Raw genomic sequence first — 25732 nt, 5'->3', positions numbered from 1 at the left:
TTGTACATTAACAGCAAGCTCTGATACCAATTGTTAGGCCCTTAATCAATTGTAGAGCGGGGTGAATATAGTTAATACAATCAATTCAACAAAATTTCAACAGAATCAATAATTTTTATGTTAACTGATAAAAACTTATTACAAACGTACTCTCTCGAAAGGATGAAAAATTATTCTTGAGAGCTGCTAGGTTATGCGAAAGATATAACAATGTCGCAATGCATATAGCATGAACATAATTTGTGCTTTATATAGAGCACAACTACACAATGTATAAGGAATCATATTATATTAACAACAAGGAAACCTAATACAATGCTTCTGAGATAAAGTCCTTCACCGCCTTGAGTTCCTATTTCCTTTTCCTTATCAAAGATCAACTGATGTGACAAATACTGATTACATCATCCGTTGATATCATCATCCGTCGATATCATTATACGTTGATATCATCATCATTCATTGACATAAGTTCTGATGTGAACTTTTGATAATTTCTACTTGATATCATCAATTGCTCCTAACAGTATAGCCTTAAATCGATATTGGGCCTATAGCTACATTATTCACTTTTTTCGGGTCTTGGAAAAGATTGGTGTTGTGTGGTTTAGCAAATAAATGTGCACATCGGAAATGCCAAACATCTAAACCATGACCAAAGCTTTGATATTTTTAAAGTGCTGGATAGCACCAAGCTTCCACTTTCAAGTGAGATAAAATATTACTCCTTTCATACCATGCATTTCTTATCATTTTTTTGGATGTTTCATCCAATTATTAATATATCCTAAAGTTTAATGTTTTTCTTTATTTGTATATCCACTTGTTCTTTTCCAAGGTAATAGCAGTGGTAAAATTAGCTCTCATTGTAATTTTTTATCTCTTTACTGATTCAAATGTCAACAATTGGATCAGACTGACAGACAACCGATAAGTATGAGCCACTGAACTAAATTAATTATATAATTTTAACCTCTGTACGAAGCACATACATATAGAATGGATTGCAAGCGATAACACACATGACTTTGATCTTTAAAACTTTATTAAGTTCAGAATGTCATATTCGGAAAAACTCAAAAGACCCATACAAGTTTATCAAGATTTATTTGCATGACCAGCTTATGTTAAACATCAAACATCTGGTTTGTAATCCTAAACTACTATTCCTCACACTTTCTCATTGGATATCTCACGGCACGAACTTCATATTCCTGGATTCACATTGAGACGAGAAGCTACCTTATGACCAAGAGACTCGTCAACCTGCACCACAAACAACAATATCCATAAGTTACAGGCCCGATATTTCTTAAGTAAGAGTGCAAGGAATCATACCAAACCGCAAAAGGATATCCATATGCTACGAATCTCATGCGTAACACGGGGATCAGACAGCATATCAACAAGACGAGAAATAAATCGCTCTTGCCTGTGCATTATTGGAAAATAAGTATGTTGCATAGTTAACATAAATATGCCCCTCGTATTTTATTCATTCTTTCCACCAAAGACATGCATACCTTTCTTCGGAAAAAGAACGGTTCTCTCTCCTGGTTGCTTGAAGTTGTTTTCTTTCTCAATCATGCACTGCAGACGCAAGGAAATATTATTTTTTCAGAATAGAGGAGTTTTATAATTCCTTGCATTATATACCAAGATATTCTGATGTTCCACTTAACCTACTAGTACTATTTAAACAAATCAAACTTTTGAGAAGTTAAGGTTAAAAGAAACACATGTAGACACATATAAATACTACAAACTCACTCTTTCACGCTTTCCGGTCAATATAGGGGGAGGAATAGGGTGCCTCTCTGCATGGCACACATGATCAAACCTTGAAGGGAAGTAGTTGACCTGGATATTATAACAGAAATGACAAGTAGACTTAGTTGCAATGAAATATATATACGCATATAGATAAGTATATGAAAAAAATATTCATAAACAAAACTCAAGTTGGGGAAGTAGAGTACCTCCTCATCTCTGTGCATAAAATTCATTAAACCTTCATGATGATTGTTGTGATGGGCAGTCTTAGGCGCATTGGTCGAAAGCTGCAGATAGTTTGGTCCTAGACCGTAATATCCCGTAATTTTTAGAATTCGATTAATAAAAGAATAATAGAATAAAAAGGATTAAAATTAGATAAGGACTAGGATTTAAAATTGAATTAGAATAATGATCCTATAATTTGGATCCAATTCTAATATGGATAACTTGTAGGTTAAGATATAGGGTTTTGTATCGTTATAAATATATCCTAATCGTTTTCCTCGTTTTTAACATCAAAATTCGCAGGGGCTTTTCTTCAAAAATCAGCAGTCTTGTAAAATTCGTAGAAAATTCATCGTAAGTCAGAATTCAGTGATTCTGGACTTTTCGGAGAGGTCTTTTCGTTATCTTCAGCTTTCGTGGTTTATGTTTTTCAAGATAACATCGTTTAGAGGGTTAAAAAGACTATATTCAGATCTGGTCAGGTTTTGAGGTAAGATTCCGAACGATTTTGCTAGTATTTTCAAAATTATGTGTTCCGTCTGTATATTTGATTATCAAAACTTGGGCTAAGTGATCATATATTTGATATTATTATGTGATATAGAATATGTATCGATGTGTATATGTGATGTCTAGACGATAATTTGAGATTTTTGATTTGTGCCATGGTTTGTGAAAATATCGAATAAGAAATTAGGACCGTAGTCACCGGATTGTGGTGACAACTTTCAGAAAATTTAGGACCGTTATCACCGGGTTGTAGTGGTCGTGGCATAAATTATGGATTTTGAATTATTGTTGTTTATGTGTTATGTGTATCGGATGTATCGAATAAGAATGTGAAAGTTTATCGAAATTGTTTGTTTCGTATATTATATCGTATTTTGTTATATGTGTATATGATACTTGGCCTGCTAGTTGGATCGATTGGTTTTTTGCTGGGCTGTATAGCTCACCCCTTACAATTTCAGATTTCGCCTAAGAGTTCGAGTTGAATAATATTGGAGTTCGAGGATCTTAGAGTTGGAGTAGATTGACCTTTGGGCTTCCGCTTTTAGCTGCGTTTCTGTAATAGTGACCTCTGTAATAGACTTTTTAATCAAGAAATTGTATTTGTTTTAGTTTTGATTTAGATTTAATAGTCCGGAAGCGCGGACTGTTACAGTTGGTATCAGAGCAGGCTGTTCTTCGGAGTGTGTTAGTTATGGGACTAGTACATTCCCTAGGATTCGATCTTGTGGACCATATTTTAAGTTTGTCCTATAGAAGATTAGCGAGAGTAGACGTATAGGTTTGTTGTGAATTTGGGGACCAAATTCTTTTTAAGGAGGGTAGTATGTAATATCCCGTAATTTTTAGAATTCGATTAATAAAAGAATAATAGAATAAAAAGGATTAAAATTAGATAAGGACTAGGATTTAAAATTGAATTAGAATAATGATCCTATAATTTGGATCCAATTCTAATACGGATAACTTGTAGGTTAAGATATAGGGTTTTGTATCGTTATAAATATATCCTAATCGTTTTCCTCGTTTTTAACATCAAAATTCGCAGGGGCTTTTCTTCAAAAATCAGCAGTCTTGTAAAATTCGTAGAAAATTCATCGTAAGTCAGAATTCAGTGATTCTGGACTTTTCGGAGAGGTATTTTCGTTATCTTCAGCTTTCGTGGTTTATGTTTTTCAAGATAACGTCGTTTAGAGGGTTAAAAAGACTATATTCAGATCTGGTCAGGTTTTGAGGTAAGATTCCGAACGATTTTGCTAGTATTTTCAAAATTATGTGTTCCGTCTGTATATTTGATTATCAAAACTTGGGCTAAGTGATCATATAATTGATATTATTATGTGATATAGAATATGTATCGATGTGTATATGTGATGTCTAGACGATAATTTGAGATTTTTGATTTGTGTCATGGTTTGTGAAAATATCGAATAAGAAATTAGGACCGTAGTCACCGGATTGTGGTGACAACTTTCAGAAAATTTAGGACCGTTATCACCGGGTTGTAGTGGTCGTGGCATAAATTATGGATTTTGAATTATTGTTATTTATGTGTTATGTGTATTAGATGTATCGAATAAGAATGTGAAAGTTTATCGAAATTGTTTGTTTCGTATATTATATCGTATTTTGTTATATGTGTATATGATACTTGGCCTGCTAGTTGGATCGATTGGTTTTTTGCTGGGCTGTATAGCTCACCCCTTACAATTTCAGGTTTCGCCTAAGAGTTCGAGTTGGATAATATTGGAGTTCGAGGATCTTAGAGTTGGAGTAGATTGACCTTTGGGCTTCCGCTTTTAGCTGCGCTTTTGTAATAGTGACCTCTGTAATAGAGTTTTTAATCAAGAAATTGTATTTGTTTTAATTTTGATTTAGATTTAATAGTCCGGAAGCGCGGGATGTTACATAGACGGTGCCTTTGGGTATCAGCATAAGAGAATATCCGAGTCTGGAGCAGCTTATCATCCGAGTAATAAACACCAGGAACAATAATAGCTGGGCAAAAAGCAAGTTGTTCATTTTCTGCAAAGAAGTTTTCGATATTCTTATTCAACACCATACGACCCACCCACTGGCTGTAGGGGTAATATATCCTCAGGCCAGGTCTTCGTAACGTCGAGTGGGTCAAATTCAAATTTATCCTCATGATCTGGGTCTATAATCTGAATAAATAATTTCCACTCAGGATAGTCTCCAGCTGCAATTGAATCATATAAATCTTGGGTGGCATGGCTGTGGTTAGATCCTCCGATCTTGATGGCTTCATCCTCCGACAAGGACTTCACTCCACAGGTTGGTCTCCAATGAAATTTCACATAATGTGCTTTCCCATCCTTGTTTATCAATGTGTAAGTATTAACACCAAAACCATCCATGTGCCTGTAATATTGTGGAATACCAATGTCATCTAAGAGGAAGGTGAACATGTGAAAACTCTCTGGGTGGTGGGAAAAGAAGTCCAAAATTCTCCAATTCTCTTGAATATGAGACTTTGGATTGGGTTTTAGAGCATGAACCATGTCTGGGAATTTCATTCCATCACGCACGAAGAAAACAGGAAAGTTGTTTCCCACCAGATCAAAATTACCCTGTGTACGTAAGAAAATGTCAAGTATGCACAAGAAAGAGAGCTTCAGATAAAAAATTTAAAAACCGAATTTCGATGACCAGAGACACTGATAGGTTCTTCGGGACTTCATTGGTTTCAAAAGAAAGCATATACAAGTATATTGTCAGTAATCCCTTGCATCTTTTATTTCTTAAAATATTAAGGAAAGCTTTTAAGACTGGTAGCTGTGGATTTTTTACTATAATAACCTAGAGTACCATTTTATCAGCTTGAAAGATATAAAATTCTAACAGGTGCAGCTGCTAACGTGTATAAGTTTGTAAACTTCCCAATATAATATCCTTCTCAGAAGGGAACAGCCCTCCCAAATTCAAGCAGGTAAGTACAAATAACATCGCTAAGGTTTCTCCAATCATTAACTAAAATGTATTGAGTGATGCAATAGGTGGGCAGAATGTTTAAAGATTAATCAGATTATCCGCTACTGGTATTATTCATAGTGCATTGCACAACAGTTAAAATCTTCATTTGCACACCTCTCTAGTATAGAACTTCACAGCGAAACCTTGAGGATCCCTAATGGTTTCAGGGCTTCCACGCTCATGAATGACAGTGGAGAATCGAACAATTACAGGTGCTTGTGTGAAAACAGTAAATCTGGAACCAAGCTATTGATATATCAAAGAAGATGAGAGGAGCTCAAAGTTGTATATACAGCTGAATGTTCATACAAGTTACTTAACTTCTAAGCTAGCAAGGACTATCTGTTTTATACAAAAAAGAAGGAAAAAGTTTGTTACAATTTCTAACCAACTCCTTCTAGAATAAATTAGATACTGTGATATCATTGTGAGGTAAGATGGCTCTAAGTTATATGTCCAACTCCAACACCCCCCTCAAGTTGGAGGGTGAATTTGAAAACACTCCCAACTTGCCAAGCAGAAGATTATGTTGAAACCCAGTGAGTGGTTTGGTACAGATGTCTGCAAACTGGTCTTTTGAAGGTGTATAGGATAAGGAAATGAGCCCAGACGCCAGTTTTGTTCGTACAAGATGACAATCCAGTTCTATGTGCTTAGTACGTTCATGATAAACAGGATTTTTTGCTATGTAGATGGCAACCTGATTCATTTGACAGGAATAGGAGTGATATCAGGCACCTCAAGCTCATGTAATAGTCGAGAGAGCCATGCTAGTTCAGAAGTTAATCTGCGTAAAGACCTATATTCTGCCTCTGCAGAAGATAGAGAGACGGTATGTTGTTTCTTTGATTTCCATGAAATAAGACTTCCTCCAAGTAAAATGATAAAACCACTGACAGATTTTCTGGAGTTAGGGCAAGCTGCCCAGTCTGCATCACAGAAAGCTTCCAATGTAAAAGAAGAATCCTTGGTGAATAGTAATCCTTGACCTGGATCATTGCTAAGATATCGAAGAACTCGACAAGCAGCATCCCAATGAGGTTGTCTGGGTGCAGACATAAACTGGCTCAGATGTTGAACACAGAAAGGAAGGTCAGGACGAGTGTTGGTCAAAAAATTCAGCTTACCTACCAACTTTCGATATAGAGATGCATCAGAAAATAATGTACCCTGATCAGGAACCAACTTTGTATTCAAATCTAAAGGTGTGACAACAGGTGTAACATTAGTACAATCAAATTCTTTGAGTAAATCCATTGTAAACTTTCTTTGTGAAACGACTATTCCATTAGGAACTTCAATGAACTCCAATCCCAGAAAATAGTGAAGCTTTCCCAGATCCCTAATTTTGAAAACATCATCCAAATATGTCTTAATTGCTGAGATCTCCGTGTCATTATTACCAACCACCAAAATGTCATCTACGTATACGGCCAAGTATACAACTAATGAACCATTTTTTTTGTAAAACAAGGAAGGATCATTTTGAGAAACCGTGTAACCTTTTGTAAGTAATGTGGCCTTTAGCTTTGTGTTCCAGTTTCTAGAGGCTTGCCTCAAACCATATAGAGATTTTTCAAGCTTACATACCAAAGAACGATCTGTCATATGAAGTCCAGGAGGAGGAGTCATATAAACATTCTCGAATAAATCTCCGTGTAGAAAAGCGTTGTTTACATCCAAATGAGACAAACTCCATCTTTTCTTAACTGCAGTAGCCACCAAGCTTCTTATCGTTGTCATTTTGACTACTGGTGAGAAAGTTTCCGTGAAATCAACACCTTCAATTTGTGTATAACCTCTCACGACTAACCTGGCTTTATATCGTTCAATAGTTCCATCTGAATTTTGTTTAACTTTAAAAACCCATTTAGAAGATACAGGCTTCTTTCCTTGGGGAAGTGGAACAAGGGACCAGGTTCGATTAGCTTCCAAGGATGAGAATTCTGCAGATATAGCATTCTGCCATTCTGGATACTTAACAGCTTCATTGTAAGAACTAGGTTCAGATGGTGGTGATATATAAGGTACTGATATTGTAGCAGCAGAAAGACAACTAAGTGACTTCTGATTCGGTAAACCAGTAATGTGTTGAGAATCAGATGTCACAGTGTAAAAACAGGCAACATTGCCTTGACATTCATAGCAATGTACATAGTCTATTAGGTAACTAGGGAGTTTAATATTTCTGTTTGATTTCCTAACTGGTACTGAAATTGTAGTGTCTTCTGTATCGAGAGAATTATCATTATGAAGAGTAGTATCAAGAGAACTATCAGAAGTACCTTGAGGAATGTGACCAGGTGAAGAGGTAGTGTAATTATCTGAACATGTGTCATATACAGGTAAAGGGATAAATTGTGAAGAAGTGTGAGGAGTATAAGGAAATACATTCTCGTAAAAAACTGCATCTCGTGATATAACAATGGATCTATTCTCAAGATTGAGAAATTTATGTGCTTTCTTCCCATATGGATATCCTAGAAATACACAAGGTATTGCCCTTGGTGAAAATTTATCCCTCCCAACTTTGGTTGTACACACATAACTCAAACAACCAAATGGTTTTATATTTGAACAATCAGGCTTGCTCCCAAACAATAATTCATAAGGTGAACATCCAGATAAGAGCTTCGAGGGAAATCGATTAATCAAATATGTTGCAGTTAGAACACAATCCCCCCAGTACTGTTTTGGTAATTTAGATTGGAATAACAAAGCTCTTGAAGTTTCAAGTAAGTGTTTGTGCTTACGTTCCACAACACCATTTTGTTGTGGTGTGTGAGAACAAGTTGTTTGATGTAAAATACCTTGTGAAAGGAAGAACTCACTAATAACCTTACTGAGACCTAACTCTAAAGCATTGTCAGTACGTATGGTTTGGTTTGTACTTTACAATGAAAATGAGTCTGAACCATTGACACAAAGTATTTAATAAACTCGAATGCATTACTCTTACAACTCAACAAATGAGTCCAGGTAGTACGAGTGAAGTCATCGACAATGGTAATAAAATACCTATACTTATTATAGGTTTGAATATAGTAAGGACCCCATAAATCGACATGGATCAGTTGAAATTTTTCTGTAGAATAAATGGTACTTCTAGGAAAAGGTAGTTTACATTGACGAGCTTTAGCACAAATGCCACATTTAGAAATTACATCAGCACTTTGTTTGTCTATATTACAAAAGGAACTGAGTTTTGACAAAGGTAAATGCCCCAATCTAGTGTGCCAAAGTAAAGCTGAATCACTAGTTCTATTACAACTGAAATAACTGGAAAAAGCAGGTGGAGAAGAACAAGGTTTTCCAGTCGAAATCAACAAATAGAGGCCTCCCTGGGAATTACCAATTTCCAGTGGCTTCCTCAGAGAAGGGCCCTGTAAGTCATATGTCATAGCCTATTTGTATATTCGAGGATTCAACTCAACTCAAATAAGAATATAATAAGTAAATAGTGGATCTACCGTCAGAGAGATCTCGCAAAGTAATATCTGTCAAAGGATTCAGAAACAAAGTTCATCTACAGACTTGAGGAGTTAATTCACTGGAAGAAGTTCAAGAAGTTGATCATGCCTCAGTGATATAAATCAAGATCGTGGATTTAATCAAGTGACAGAGATCTCGTCAGAGTATCATTAATTACAAGGATTTAATCTGAAGAGAATCAGAAGAAAATCAGAGTATCAAAGTCAACACATGAAGAAACGTCACGGAAGTTAGTCACTCATAAACCAGACAGTACATCGAGTGTCAACGTTGAAGTGGTGGAATTGATTCATAATTTTCAGTGATTTTCAGAAGATCTGCAGAAGGATGGGTGCTGTTGAAGACTAGAATTAATTCTCTATTAATTAATTAAGTCATCTAATTTAATTAAGAAAATAAATTATATCTACAAAGAATAATTTATTTATTAATTGAATTAATTGATTAATTAATTCTGAATTAATTTTAGGAATTTTCAGAATTTAAATTGGATTAAAATCTGCATTAAATCAACAAGACAATTGAAAATGAACTAGCATGACAATCAGGATTGTCATACCGATTGTCATGCTAGGCCATTTTCAATAGTCTCACCGAAAGTTACACTAGGAGGAGGATTGTCTTGCTAGTTCATTCTGATTGTCATGCTAGTTCATTCTGATAGTCTTGCTAGTTCAAAAGATAGTCCTACCGAAAGTCTTGCTGAGCAAAAAGGATTGTCATACCAGCTTAACATTTCGGCTGTTGATTAAAAAGAAGCAGAAGACCTTCTTTCAATAATCTATTATTCAAACAGAAGAACAAAGAACAAGAAAAGCAGCCGCCTTGAAATATTACATTTTTCATCTGTTTAATTCAAGATCAATTTCTAGATTGTAAAGTTAAATCCAATCAACTAGAAATCTTTATCTTGTTCTTGTGTAACAATCTAGCGGATCAAAATCCCTAGAACTTAATCTCAAATTGCGTTTAGCATTTGAATCTTTTTATTACAAAAATAGAAAAAGTTCATGTCGAATTTTTTCTAGATTTGTGATAATTAATTTGAGATTAATTCCTTGTAATCGATACAGTTGTTGTAACACCTTTCAAGTTTAATAATATTTTTATTTAACTTGAATTTTGTTTCACATTTTTTATTCCGCATTTAATTCGATTATTCGGTACTGTTTGTATTCAACCCCCCCTTCTACAAACACATTGGGACCCAACAATTGGTATCAGAGCCTTCTGATTAACGAACAAATCAAGATCCTAGACTTTTGTGATTTTTCAACTCCTTGAATTTTTATTTATTCAAAAATTCATAATGACTTCACATAAAGTTGGAACCGTTAAAATTCCATAATTTGATAAAGAGAATTATATCATGTGGAAGAAGAAGATGCTATTATTCTTACAAGTTGCAAATCCCAAATATTCAAACTTGTTAAAGAAGGGTATAAAAACTCCGATGGTTATTGAACCGGAGGTAATAATAGATGGTGTGGTGACTACTGAAGCTAGAACCTATCCAAAAGAGCCTGAAGATTTTACTCCTGCTGAGAAGGAAGAAGCCTCCTTGGATGCCAGCCTTCAATTAATATTAATTGATTCCCTTGATCCCTTGATGAACAGACATGTGATGAACTGTAAAAATTCCAAACACATGTGGGAAACTATTGAGGTGATTAATGAAGGCACAGAGGAAGTTAGGGAGAACAAGTTGGAAATCCTAACCTCTGAATATGAACATTTCAAATCAAATCCAGGAGAAGGAATTACTGAAGTGTTTGAGAGGTACAATGCGTTGATCAACAACCTGAACATCAATGGAAAGTATTATTCAATCAGGGAGGTCAACAAAAAGTTCCTTTTAACACTGCCAGCTCATCTTGAACATAGAATCACTGCCATTAGAGAAGCTAGAGATCTGAGTGAGATTTCTTTGGACAGGCTCTATGGAGTGTTAAAAACTTATGAGTTGGAGCAGATTCAACAGAAGGAAGTCTACGGGAAGGATAGAATGGTCAGCACATCTAATGCACTTGTAGCTGAAGGTCAACAACAACAACAATCTCAACAGTTAGAAAGAATGGTACAGTTTTCCAAGGGTGAGGAAAATGAGTTAGTAGCAGAATATGATCCTCCTACTACAAATCAATCAAGTGATGATTTTTATTCCTTGGAAGAGCTGGAGCAATTGGAAGACGAGTCAATGGCCCAAATTGTCAAGAGATTCTCCCATGTCAGATTCAGGAGGAATCCCAAGCTTAAGTACAAGTCCAACTACAACAAATTCCAGAAAGGTGGATCTTCATCCTCTAACACCAGCAGTGGTGGGTACAAAACAGGGATGGTTGATCGAAGCACCATTAGATGCTATAACTGCAATGAGTTGGGACACTTTGCCACAGAATGTAGGAAGCCAAAGCAAGTAAGAAAGAACTCTGAAAGGGCTTATCTGGCAAAGGGAAGAAGCTGGGATGATACTGACAGTGAAGATGAAGATGAAGGAAATCTTGCTCTTATGGCTATTGATGGAAAAGCTTCATCGTCAAGAATAGAGGTAAAACTTTCTGATGCTGAAATGGTTTATCATCTAAGAGGTAACTTAGATTGTGCACGTCGTGATAATGAACTGTTAAGTTTACAGATCACAGACCTTGAGAAAGAGGTCAATGAATTAAGACTTGTGCACATTAATCAAGACAAATTAAAAGAACAGGTATCTTTTCTAGAGAATAGAGTTGACTGTTATAGAAAACTCGAAACTATTCTCAAAGACAAGATCACCGGTCTTGAGACTAAGGTTAGAGCCTACTTCAATTCTTGTTCGAAGGCTAAAGAGTTCTACAGTAAGCAAGCTATTAATCAAACATCTGGAATAGGTTATGATTACAATGCTGCTATTGGAGAATTAGGCATAAACTCCCCTCCTCATGTCTGTGCTAAAGGGAGGGAAGTACCACATGTGCTTAAGGGTGTTGATGAACCCCTCTATAAAGTATCAATTGCTGAACCATTTGATGCGACCTCTTCTGTTATTCATGAAGAAATACGTGCTGAAGATCATGCTAATGAGAAGATTGTTTCCAAGTCAAGTGAGTCGAAAGTTCCAGTCAAAGTTGTGAAAGCAACTGAGACTAACTCAGACACACATGAGTTGGATAACAATAATTCCATGTCTACCATGCATAAATTACCTGCTGTTAATCACTCTCATAAAGCATGTAGTGTTGCTAATTGTATGTCTTGTGCTTTTAATATGATGTATGCTTATTTTAATGGTAAGCATGTGTCTAATGATAAGAGTACTACTCGTCAGCATGTGAATAACAAGAAGCATGATAGGTCTAAGACTGCTAGTCCTTCTAAGGCTAGAAAGGAGACATTTGTGCCTAAGCTTAAACAGAAATTTGTTAAGGCTGTTTACAAGGTCAAATGTTCAGTCATTGAGGATGTTGAGATCGTTAAAATTAAAAATGTTGTTTTGCCTGACAAAGGACAATTCTACAAGTATGCTGGGCCCAACCAAGTTTGGGTTCCGAAGAAGGTCTAATCCATTTGAAGTGCAGGGCATTAAACAGGTGTAACCGGTAGTATGGATCCTTGACAGTGGATCATCAAGACATATGACCGGAGATAGAGCCCTTCTATCAAATGAGGATTGAGAAAGCTGGCCCCCTGGTTACCTTTGGAGATAACAGCAAAGGTTTATCTGAGGGATATGGCTGTTTGCAAGCTGGGAATGTTATCATTGTAATTTTGTATATTGTGCTAGGTTATTATCAGGAAGCAGTATCTAACATATAGCACCAGTGACGAGACTTGAGAATATTACGCCATATCAGACACCTGCTGCACATTACACTTGGAATTGTACTCTAGTAAGATGTGTACAAGTGTACTCCTGGTTGGTAAGTCAAAAGAGGAAGTCAATGCACCACAGTTCATGGACTTTGCAGCTGCAGATCTATTGGACTATGCAATTTCTTCTTCACAATCTCACTTCAGGTTGGTATGAACTAGTACACTGCTCAAGCAATCGTCAAGGACATGGTATGGCACTCTAACAGAAGTTATAATTTTATATGAATAAGTAGAGTCGTCATATTAATAACTATCTTATCACTAAGCACAATCATATTGTTTTATATGTGCAGTGGTATATTGATTATGCAACATAACAATTAGTATCTAAAGTACTTGACAAGTATCGGTCAATGATATCTTGTTAACATTATGTTGCAGATATTTGTAAGCTTTTGATATGAATGAGAATTACTTAGACTTTACCCTAAGTGATCAATGTTTTATCAAAAACTCATTCATATTGAAAAACAAAATCAAACTTCTTTCTACATTAGTGATTTCTTATGTCATGTAAAATCTTTTGAAATCACTATTGTAAATCATTTTCTCTCTATTACCATATGTTCTATGATACAGGTTCAGTCTCCAATGACTTTCTTTCATTGACAGTCATGAGGTTGAAAACCCACAACGTCTATCCCAGACTGTAAAGACAAACACAAAAACAGAACCAACCAACACTCTTTTACCACTAAAAGTAGTATGAATGAGCGTGAGGGAGATAGTGCCTAGTGCACCACATAAGGAAGGTTTTGTAGTCAACCCAGTAGCTCTGTCTCCTACATAGATGAGTAGTATTTAAACCGAGACAACTGCTAGCCCCCATACATCTTCTCAAAAAGATGTAATGGCTGAAAAGGCACAAAAACAGTTACTAGATTCATTCTCTCAACAGGGTAAGTCTATTGAATTTTGCCTGTCGGCCAAGGTATCCGATGTAGTGTCACCACTTCAAACATAAACAATTCTTGATGCACAAGGAGAGGTTACACACACAAAGGATGAGTTGACGGAAATAAGAGTTTCGACCATTTTAAGGTCAGATTCGATTGTTCAAGGTTCGTTAGTGGACCAATTGCCTTTACAGGTGTTAGGAGAGGATACTGATCCAAAAGCCATATGTCAGTGGTCAGTATCTACCTCCCCAGGCTTAAATCCCCTGGATGCATCTGCGGATAGTGGATCTGACATAGGTGCAGATCGGCAACTTGTTGACAATGATTTAGATATTACCTGATAAGTCACAAGGAAATGTCTTCACAGACGTTAGAAGGGAACTTTGATCTTTATGCTAAATTCGTTGGATCATTGTTTACCTTCCCAGAATTCAAATCTGGAATCCTAAAAGGGAAACTAGCAACTTGTAAATTATGACTCAGATTCATCTGACGAGTTTAACAAGGATGGGGATTTGTGAACTCCTATTGCACCACCTGTGACCTCCTTAAGGATGGCTAAGGTGATTTTCCTTGCAGGTACAGCTGATTTTTGGAGCTATGAGAGAAGAGTGATACACTTGTGAGAATGAGTGTAAACACGAGTGGAGAGAAGAGTGAAACACATGTGAGGTACACTAAAACAGAATCACACACTCACAGTGAGGAAGAAAGAGAAACACTTGTTATTTCTTTTCCAACCAAGTGAAATATGAGAACTCCTTCAGACGACAGCATACATTCCTTCTTTAAGGGGGAGATAAAAGCTTAAGTAATAGTTTGGAGGATTCCTCAACTAAGGGGGAGAAATAGCAGGGAGGAAGAAAAAGATCCTAAAAATGTACACTACACCACACCATTATTGTTTCTAACTACGGATCCTATTGTACGGGAGAGGTGGTAAACACAAGGTGATTTCCTAGTAAGGGAAGAAGCTGTTAGGGGAGTACCATTGGTTTTTATCTGCGGATCCTATTGTACGGGAGAGGTGGTAAAACGAAGGTGATCTTCTTTAACCAGTTGATTCTCATAGGGGGAGAAGCAAGAGATATGGGCTTCTCAACAGGAAATGTGGTTGTACAAATGAAGATGGAACTACTTGAAGATATGTTCAGTCTAGAGGAACATCTACTTGGAATCTGGAAAATGTTAAATCTAGTCCAGAACTTTTCTGCTATTTACTTTGCATGTATGTTTATATCTTTTTCTTATTTGTTAGTTGAGTTATCCTCTAGGTATTTGTGTGTTATTGTCTAACAAACAAATAGGGGGAGATTGTAAGTCATATGTCATAGCCTATTTGTATATTCGAGGATTCAACTCAACTCAAATAAGAATGTAATAAGTAAATAGTGGATCTACCGTCAGAGAGATCTCGCAAAGTAATATCTGTCAAAGGATTCAGAAACAAAGTTCATCTACAGACTTGAGGAGTTAATTCACTGGAAGAAGTTCAAGAAGTTGATCATGCCTCAGTGATATAAATCAAGATCATGGATTTAATCAAGTGACAGAGATCTCGTCAGAGTATCATTAATTACAAGGATTTAATCTGAAGAGAATCAGAAGAAAATCAGAGTATCAAAGTCAACACATGAAGAAACGTCACGGAAGTTAGTCACTCATAAACCAGACAGTACATCGAGTGTCAACGTTGAAGTGGTGGAATTGATTCATAATTTTCAGTGATTTTCAGAAGATCTGCAGAAGGATGGGTGCTGTTGAAGACTAGAATTAATTCTCTATTAATTAATTAAGTCATCTAATTTAATTAAGAAAATAAATTATATCTGCAAAGAATAATTTATTTATTAATTGAATTAATTGATTAATTAATTCTGAATTAATTTTAGGAATTTTCAGAATTTAAATTGGATTAAAATCTGCATTAAATCAACAAGACAATTGAAAATGAACTAGCATGACAATCAGGATTGTCATACCGATTGTCATGCTAGGCCATTTTCAATAGTCTCACCGAAAGTTACACTAGGAGGAGGATTGTCTTGCTAGTTCATTCTGATTGTCATGCTAGTTCATTCTGATAGTCTTGCTAGTTCAAAAGATAGTCCTACCGAAAGTCTTGCTGAGCAAAAAGGATTGTCATACCAGCTTAACATTTCGGCTGTTGATTAAAAAGAAGCAGAAGACCTTCTTTCAATAATCTATTATTCAAACAGAAGAACAAAGAACAAGAAAAGCAGCCGCCTTGAAATATTACATTTTTCATCTGTTTAATTCAAGATCAATTTCTAGATTGTAAAGTTAAATCCAATCAACTAGAAATCTTTATCTTGTTCTTGTGTAACAATCTAGCGGATCAAAATCCCTAGAACTTAATCTCAAATTGCGTTTAGCATTTGAATCTTTTTATTACAAAAATAGAAAAAGTTCATGTCGAATTTATTCTAGATTTGTGATAATTAATTTGAGATTAATTCCTTGTAATCGATACAGTTGTTGTAACACCTTTCAAGTTTAATAATATTTTTATTTAACTTGAATTTTGTTTCACATTTTTTATTCCGCATTTAATTCGATTATTCGGTACTGTTTGTATTCAACCCCCCCTTCTACAAACACATTGGGACCCAACAGGCCCTGTAGAAAACAAGAATCAGAAGTGAATTGGATAGTACAATTCAAATGACTTGTCAATTTACTGATGGATAATAAGTTGTATTTGAAGTGAGGTACATATAATACATCATGTAATATGATGTCATGTATCAAAGGTACTGTTCCAGAATATGAGATAGTGATCAAATCTCCATTAGGTAAAGAAATATGAATAGGATTTGATAATAGGGTTAGAGTGATGAATAAATGCTTTTGCGAACACATGTGATCACTGGCTCCACTGTCCAGTATCCAGTTCACATGTTGAGAGTCAGACAAGCAAGCAAATGAAGGTAGGACAGATATGTTACCTGCAAAATTTGCTGAACTGACATTAGAATCTGAATGCTGAGCTGCTTTGAGTAGATTCAGGAGCTGTGAGTAGATGTCAGGTGATATGTTATGAGGTAGTGCAGAATTATTCCCTGTATGAGCATGAGAAGATCCAGTGTTGGTGCCAGAATTAGCAGTCCCAACTGATGATGCAACTGATGATGAATCCGAAATTTCAACTTGAGCAGCCACCTTCTTCTGATTAGAAAAATTCCTATTGAATTTAAAGTCTGGTGGAAATCCATGTAATTTGAAGCATTTATCAATTGTGTGGTCAGGCTTCTTACAATAGTTACAATGTGCCTTTTTAGCATCAGCGGTCTTCCTGTTATAACCTGTATATTGTCCTGATATGTATGAGTTGACAGCTAGAGGAGCAGAATCAGCCTGGAAATGAGTATTGACATGAATCTCTCTCTGAGTTTCTTCCTGTAATAATAGACTATAAACCTGTCCAAGTGAAGGCAGAGGTGATTTCATTAGAATTGAGCCCCTTATGACAGTAAAAGAATCATTCAATCCCATCAGAAACTGGATCATACGCTGATCTTGTTGAAATTTTGACAATTTTAGAGATGCACCACAAGTGCAGCCACAACTACACACCGGAATTAGACACAGAGAATCAACATCATCCCATAACATCTTGAGTTTGGTGAAATATTCAGCAACGTTGCAATTTCCTTGTGAGATCTCAGCTATTTCCTTATGCAGACTAAACAATTGTGCTCAATTCGATGCTCCATATCTTTCCTCTAACTCACTCCACATTTCATGAGCAGAGGTAGAATAGATCACACTACGACCTATGGATTTAGACAAAGCTCCCAAAATCCAGGAGATAACCATATCGTTACATCGAGACCAACTTTTGAGCAACTGAGAGTTACTTGAAGGTTTTATTATCGAACCATCAACAAAGCCTAATTTATTTCTGGCAGATAATGCTATAGACATAGATCTTTTCCAATTTCCAAAGCCAGTTCCATCAAATGGATCACTGACTAATTTCATACCAGGAGAATCAGATGATTGCAGATAATACGGATTATCTTGAGAGTTATTGAGAGAAGCTTGTTCAGCATTTGAGGATTCAGCCATGAGTGTTTTACAAGAACAAAGAATAACAATGTGATAGAATTAATCAAAAGAAGATCACAACGAGAATAAAGTATGATCAGTTGATGTACGAGAAACGAGAATCAAACAGTTTACTTTGCGGAATTTGATCAAACAGTTGTTGATCAACAAACAATTAGAGAGATTCTGAATTGCAGATTAGTTAAGATCTCAAACAAGAGTATCTATGATACACATGATGACGAGAATTTGTAAACTACAAAAGATCGAGAGAGATCATGAAGATCAAGAAATTGATGCTGAAATCAGAAAAAATAATCAGAAAATAGTGTAGATCAAGAAACAAACCAAAAATTATCGAGGAAAATGAACTGATCGTCCATCGAGAACGATCTCCAATCTCTGCAATTCAATCATCCCATTGAAATGAATCCAATGCGCTCTGATACCATGTGAAAACAGTAAATCTGGAACCAAGCTATTGATATATCAAAGAAGATGAGAGGAGCTCAAAGTTGTATATACAGCTGAATGTTCATACAAGTTAACTTCTAAGCTAGCAAGGACTATCTGTTTTATACAAAAAAGAAGAAAGAAAAAAGTTTGTTACAATTTCTAACCAACTCCTTCTAGAATAAATTAGATACTGTTATGTGATTGTGAGGTAAGATGGCTCTAAGTTATATGTCTAACTCCAACAGTTTGAACGTCTAGGGCTCTAAGAAAATCAGCACATGTAAGATGAGAAATATCATGGGTGACTTCGAAGAACCCTTTGGCACTGGCACCTCTTGCATGGACAACACGTTCAGGGATGCGCTCTCTATCAAAATTAGCAATTTTTTCCACCAAATGATAATCCTCAAGGAGGATTGGGCCTGTAAAAAAGAAAAGATTGATCATTTAATTAGAATTAAATACTTACAACAAAGACAATCAATATAAATAATTCAGACCGTAAGCATATAGTTAGATTATTGAGAACCAGCACGGTTCGATAAATGACAGATATTGTAACATTTAATCATTTAATTGTGCAACTTTATGTGGACCAGTCTCCACTATTTTGGAGGCCCTAGGGTAAATATAAAATTTGGGGCCTATAGAAGTGAAAAAAGATACATGTTTAAAGTTATATATGAAAAAAATATTAGAAATGAATCACAAAAATAACTCCAACACAAAGTAAATACCATACGAAAAATTCATGGCAAAGTATGTTAAATGTGCCCTGAACTTATGACATATCAAACACCCAGATTAGCTAATCAACAAAAAGATCATTGTTTGTCATTATGATTATGAGTCTATATAGATTAGTTGTACACACTAGATATCATTCTTTAAATGGGCAAAAAAGGACAAAATACCCACACGGGAATATCAACTTGGAAGAGACGTGTACAACAAGAACTAGAGAAAGTATAATAACCCTTATATATAAATATTTGGATATGAAATAGAAGCAAAAAATAATAAACTGTTCCGGCCAGGTAAGCATACACAAAATAATAGTAATAATGTTGAGCCAAAGTAATAGCGACATTTGCTATTTCTTTGTTAATTGTCCAATGAATCCTCAAATAACAACAATTGATACTTATTCTCCATGAATATAAAAGGCAAATAAAGAAATAAATAACGTACCTCTAGTACCAACAGTCAAGGAGGAGTTATTGTTCCAAACGGGTGCACCGGAATTAGTGGTCCAGGAAGGAGAGTTAAAAACACTTGAAGGCAGGTGCTGTATCCAAACAATACATTTATTTTTACTTATACATACAAATTTATTCATGTTCATAACCATAGAAAGAATTAAGTTTATCATACGAAACTAAACACATGTTTAAACAACAAAAGTAAGGGACCGTACCTTGTCATGATCCATGCTAAAGATAATACTACAAGAATAGCTTGCTTTTTCTTTATAATATCATAGAAAGAGATGATAATAATACAAGAGTTACTTGCTTTCTCTTTATAATGTGGGAGAGAGAGAGTATAGATGTCGTGTGACTTAGCCGTTGTCTTTTTTCTAAGAGACACAAATATATTATAATCCTCTTGCTTAATTTACAATTATACCCCCTCTTTTTTTTGGAAATAATTATACTACCCCTCTTTTAATTTATGCAGAGAAGAGTATTACATCTTCCTCTTCACATCTTTAAATTTATTTAAGATTTAATGTTAGAATAATCCTTGCATATGTGTAGTATACAGTTTGCAATATACGGATTGGCATATGGGCTTGCTCTCATGATACATTTTATACTTCTAAGGCGCTAGTTCATGTTAATTACAGGTGACTAAAAGTCCAAGAGAAAGCATGAAACTTTGTTTAGGGACAGTATTTATTCTAGAATTTTGCATGCACTGCTAGCAGCAGCAGTAGAAACAGGGAAACGTGAGAATGCACTAATGTCTTACTGTTCCGCTGGTGCAGGTCATTGTTAAGCGAATTGATATGTATGGAATTAGGAAAACTAAGACTTTGTCTTTTCCTTATTCATCTGGTCACGTAGATAACATATTCAAGACCAAAATCATGCCATTTACAGAGGACATGAAGATCGTGACTTCTGGGGCGAATTTTTTCAAAACAAATTCTATTCATGTTTTATGATGTTTACAAGAATTATCATGCATACTAAATATTTATTCTGCAAATATATACTTTTCTTTTTTGTGGAAGAAATGATTACAATTTCGCATTCTAACAAGGCAAAACCTTGGAAGAGGCAAGGATTATGGTTCCTGAAGTTATTGAAATCATTGAGAATGCATTAACAGTAAGTTTTTGGTGTAAAAATATTTTCTTACTTCATTAAATTGACTACAATGTGTACAATTTTAGTTTAGGTATTTTCTATGAAGTCCTGATTTTGCTAATAAGGTTTTCTTTTAAAGTTTAAGATAGTCGTTGATTTATGAGCTAGAAGAGTAATTGTTCCTGGAATTTTCCCAATAGGTTGTTTTCCGGTGTACGTGAAAAGCAGTAACACATAAGCCTATGACGAACTTCTTTCTCTGAAAGAGTTCAATGATTTGGTAGCATTTCACAACAAGCGATAGTTTAGTCGCATTGCACAATACAGACACTACATAATCTTTGATAGAGTACACCATAATTATTATTTATATGTGGATATTGATAGGGTACGATTTAGAAGGTTCATGTGGGAACTCAAAGATTATTGTATGTTCAAATCCTGATCGATATATTAGCTTGGATATAATGCGTTTCACGTGGAAAGCTCACGATGTTCTTGCCACATTCTAGCATATTGGATTTCAAAGTTTGATTGTAATGTTCAAATAAAAGATTATTAGGGGGCTCACCTAATTAAATAGAAGTCTCCAAACTAAATTTGTAATATATTTTATTGTGCTACTCTGCTTACACATAGCACTGTGATTTTAACTAATTAATATTACTTTTGTATATTTAATTCACTTTCTTTTCTGTTTGAGGGTGTTAATTATCTGAATGTTGTGAGGTGTTATATGCACCTTCTGATTACCTTTTATTGAGAAACCCAACTATATGCTTTAATTAATAAAAATTTTGTTTATTTCCTGCCTCCGTTTTTTTTTGGGAAACCTAAAAAAGGTGGATGCACTTTTCAGTATATTGTTGTTTGTACTTAATTATTTTTATGCAAATTTTAAATTAGATGTCATATTATATTCAGGGGTATTTGTTGAGTTGCATTGTTTTTTTTTTGACATTACATTGGTTTAATCAATTTTTTCACCGGAAACCCCTTAAATTTTTTTCTGCCACCATAGTTATGGTAGTTGATATTCGCGTTTGATAGGGATAAATAAATCCTGATTATGTAATTAAATATTACAGTAATTATACATGATTTGGGCTGCTAGGCCCAATAAGAAGATGTATGACATTCAGACCAAAATGGTCAACACATTGATCAAGCCTGATGGATCAGATCAGGCCTGATGGAATAAAGAAGGCCCGAAAACCCTGAATATTAATTAATTTCTTAATTAATTAATAGAGAAAAAATCAGCTATTGAGAATAGTCCCGATAAGGATATAAATCCTTGCAGATTAGCCTCAAAGGGACCTAGAAAGATAAGGAATCAGTTTCCTACTATTTAGGACTCCAAAGTCCATTCTAATTATGAGACTTGCTCACCAAGTCTCCTTATATCAAGTCTAATTCAAGGACCACCATCATTTATATAAGGGGTCTCACCCCCACCGACAAGAACTACGTTTTTTGGCTTGATTCTCTAATTCACAGAGATACGTAGGCATCTCGTAAAGGCAGAGTTAAGCTACGAAACACGAGAGCAGCCATTAAAGGCCTTGAGCTCCCGAACCTTAGCAATAAATACAGCAAATAATAACCTTAATTTTTTATCTATAACATTTGGCGCCGACTATGGGGACGACACAACAGCAACCATGGCGAGAACACGGAGAACAATTAGAGCTCTAGAGGAAGGAACACCATCGGGGACAACCCAGGTGATTTCGTCAACCGTGGAGATACCCCCTCACTCAACTTATGCATCTACTCAAGGGGAAGCCCAGATAGGGACAACTCAACCTCAGCCACAAGGGACGATTCCCCCGACTATTCAAGGTACGAATCCTCAAGTTTAACAAGTACATGTACCTGTGAATTCTCGACCCGTCGGGTATGAATATTCAACTGTTGTTACTACTAACCCCCCTTATGGGATGCCCCTTTACCCCGAGGTTGGAGGAAGCGGACATGCTGGGCGAAGTGAAGCACGAGGGCAATTGCCCCCCTACATACGAGGTTTGGCTCCTATCCCCAATGATCGGGAATTTTCTGGTCCTTACATTGAGAGAGACTCCGAATCTTCAGATGATGAAGTAGCTCCAAGAAGGAGGCGTGCTGGCAAAGAGCCGATGACTGATGGAAGCCAACGCCCTCAAAGCACCCAATGGGCGAATCCCCAAGAAGTGCAGGAAAGGATCAGGGCTCATAAGGCTGAGATTCAAAGGCTGAGGCGCGACTTGGAGGCGCACCAGACCACCAGACCCCAAGCACCTCCTAGAGGGAGAAATCCTCCTCCTATCATAGACCTGGACGGTTCGGTGCAGAGAAGGGCTGTTGTCCCAAGGGCTGATCCAAGTAATCTTCTTCCCCCTGGAGATCCTGATGATCCTACTCCACCCTTCACTGAAGGAATAATGAATACCCATATCTCAAGGAAGTTCAAGATGCCAACTATCAAAGCTTATGATGGCATGGGAGATCCCGCTAATCATGTTAGAACATTCTCTAATGCGCTGCTGTTGCAGCCCGTGAATGATGCTATAAAGTGTCAGATCTTCCCTCAAACCCTGTCGGGTATGGCTCAAAGGTGGTACAGTCGCTTGCCCCCAAACTCTATTGGGTCGTTCAGAGAATTAAGCCAGGCTTTTATTAAGCAATTCGTTAGTGGGAGAGTTCATGAGAAAAGTTCAGCATCCCTTATGAGCATTGTGCAGGGGACAAAGGAATTCTTGAGAGATTACTTGAATCGTTTCACAAAGGAGGCTTTAAAAGTCCCAGACCTTGATGATAAGGTAGCCATGATAGCACTGCAACAAGGAACCAGCGATGAGTTTTTCAAGATGTTCTTGGCCAAACGCCCCCCTGAAAGCATGTTGCAGCTTCAGGATAGGGCAGGGAAGTATATCAAAGTTGAAGAAAACATGAGGAAGACCGTAGTGAGTAACGAGCCCGCTGTAGGCAAGAAGCGGAAAACTGATCTGGAGTATATCGCTAAGGACAAGTATCCTAGAACCGAGCAAAACCCTGATTCAACCCCCAAGAAGGGAGGACCTGGGCAAAAGTTCACCGAGTACGCTAAACCGAATTCTCCTACAAGCCAAATCTTGATGGAAATCGAGAAAGATCGAGATATTCGTTGGCCTAAGCCTCTGAAGGCTGATCTTGCCAAGCTAGACAAAAGCAAGTATTGCAGATTTCACAAAGATGTTGGACATGACACCGATGAGTGTAGGCAGCTGAAAGATGAAATTGAGTTCCTCATCCGAAAAGGAAGATTGAACAAATACACTGGAGAAGGAGGGGATAGGAATAACAATGCAAGGAAGAACTTTGAAGATCGTAGGAGGGACCAAGACGATCAGGGGAGGAATCCCCAGCCTAGAGGACCGGTTATAAACAGAATTTATGGAGGGCCACGACCCCGTGGGCCTGTGATAAACACAATCTTTGGAGGACCAATTGCTGCTGGATTGTCCCGAAACTCCAGAAAAGCATATACTAGAGAGGTTATGCATATTGTTGGAGAAGCCCCGAAAAGGGCCAGGACAGAAGTAACATTGGCTTTTGATGATTCTGACCTAGAGGGTGTGAAATTTCCTCAAGACGACCCGCTGGTCATAACGCCGATAATAGGAAACAGCCCGGTCAAGAGGGTCCTTGTGGATAATGGTGCTTCAGTGGATATTTTGCTCCATGACACCTTTTTAAGGATGGGATATAATGACTCTCAATTGACCCCAACCGACATGCCGATATATGGATTCGCAGGAGTGGAATGCCCCGTAGAAGGAATAATCAAGTTGCCAACAACCATAGGACAGGAACCAAGGCAAGCAACTCAGATGTTGGACTTTGTGGTGGTGAAGGCTAGTTCAACCTACAACGCTATCATGAGAAGAACAGGGATACATGCCTTCAAGGCAGTCCCTTCTTCTTATCATTCAGTTATGAAGTTCCCGACTCGAGATGGGATTGGAGAAGAAAGAGGAGATCAAAAAATGGCTAGAAGCTGTTATGTGGCCTCTTTGAGGGCAGATGGAGTTAGGGGGCAGGTTCTTCCTATTGAAGATCTGGACATCCGAGAGAATGATGTGAAAAGGGGAAAGCCAGCAGAAGACTTGGTTTCAATTCCTTTGGCCCCCGAAGATCCTGGGAAGGTGACTTTTATTGGAGCAATGCTCGAGGAGCCTTTTAGAGGGAAGTTGGTGAATTTTTTGCAAGAAAATAGTGATGTTTTTGCATGGTCAGCGGCTGATATGCCAGGCATAGACCCAGAATTGATTACTCACAAGCTGAATGTGGACCCAAATCGGAAGACGGTAAAATAAAAGAAAAGAAGTTTTGCTCCAGAAAGGCAAGAAGCTATAAAAGAGGAAGTGGAGAAGCTCTTGGAGGCTGGTTTCATTGAGGAGATTCAATTTCCAGAGTGGTTAGCAAACCCTGTAATGGTGAAGAAGGCTAATGGAAAATGGAGGATGTGTGTGGACTTCACTGATCTAAATGATGCCTGTCCTAAGGACTGTTTTCCGTTACCAAGGATCGATATCTTGATAGATGCCACTGTTGGGCATGAAATGCTGAGCTTTATGGATGGATTTAGTGGATACAATCAGATCAAGATGCACAAGAATGACATCCCAAAGGTATCATTCATCACTGACTTTGGTGTTTATTGTTATCATGTTATGGCATTTGGTCTCAAAAATGCAGGAGCCACCTATCAAAGGTTGGTAAATAAAATTTTTAAGGATCTTATTGGCAAGACTATGGAATCCTATGTTGATGACATGTTAGTCAAGAGTCTAGTAAAGACTGATCATATAGCCCATTTGAGGGAAGCCTTTGAGGTCCTGAGGTATCACAAGATGATGTTAAATCCTACAAAGTGTGCTTTCGGAGTAGGGTCTGGAAAATTTTTGGGATTAATGGTCTCCAAGAGAGGGATCGAGGCTAACCCCGATAAAATAAAGGCAATCCTGGACATGGAACCACCAAAAACTATCAAGGATGTTCAGAAGCTCACAGGAAGAGTTGCTGCTTTGGGACGGTTCATCTCGAAGTCAGGAGACAAGTGCCTATCATTCTTTAAGTCATTAAAAAATATTAAGGACTTTGTATGGAGTGAGGAAAACC

At 36.7% G+C, this 25732-nt stretch overlaps 2 protein-coding genes across 4 annotated transcripts; both read right to left on the bottom strand.

Annotated features, from left to right (window-relative positions):
* Window positions 1-1041: 1041 nt before the first annotated feature.
* LOC141698200 (uncharacterized) lies at window positions 1042-19124 on the bottom strand. 3 transcript variants are annotated; one of them, XM_074502852.1, is made up of 8 exons: window positions 19013-19124; window positions 17282-18697; window positions 17027-17189; window positions 16718-16937; window positions 1980-2077; window positions 1771-1860; window positions 1524-1590; window positions 1042-1432 (listed from the first exon to the last, which is right to left on the bottom strand). In XM_074502852.1, the coding sequence occupies exons 3-8, from the start codon at window positions 17051-17053 to the stop codon at window positions 1239-1241; spliced, it is 696 nt and encodes a 231-aa protein (XP_074358953.1). In that variant the 5' UTR covers window positions 17054-17189; window positions 17282-18697; window positions 19013-19124; the 3' UTR covers window positions 1042-1238. The 3 variants fall into 3 exon arrangements, with proteins under 3 accessions (XP_074358953.1, XP_074358950.1, XP_074358952.1); XM_074502849.1 differs by lacking the exon at window positions 19013-19124 and having other exon boundaries at window positions 1052-1432; window positions 16718-18963; XM_074502851.1 differs by lacking the exons at window positions 1042-1432; window positions 1524-1590; window positions 1771-1860; window positions 1980-2077 and having other exon boundaries at window positions 10942-18697.
* Window positions 17469-17840, bottom strand: LOC141695485 (uncharacterized). Its single transcript, XM_074499727.1, has one exon. It carries the CDS (start codon window positions 17838-17840, stop codon window positions 17469-17471), a length of 372 nt encoding a protein of 123 aa, XP_074355828.1.
* Window positions 19125-25732: the final 6608 nt, after the last annotated feature.

Source organism: Apium graveolens, chromosome 11 (assembly GCF_009905375.1).
Source record: "Apium graveolens cultivar Ventura chromosome 11, ASM990537v1, whole genome shotgun sequence".
Lineage (NCBI taxonomy): Eukaryota > Viridiplantae > Streptophyta > Magnoliopsida > Apiales > Apiaceae > Apium > Apium graveolens.
The sequence above is the reverse complement of the archived record's forward strand: the minus strand, read 5'-3'. Positions and strand labels throughout refer to the sequence as shown.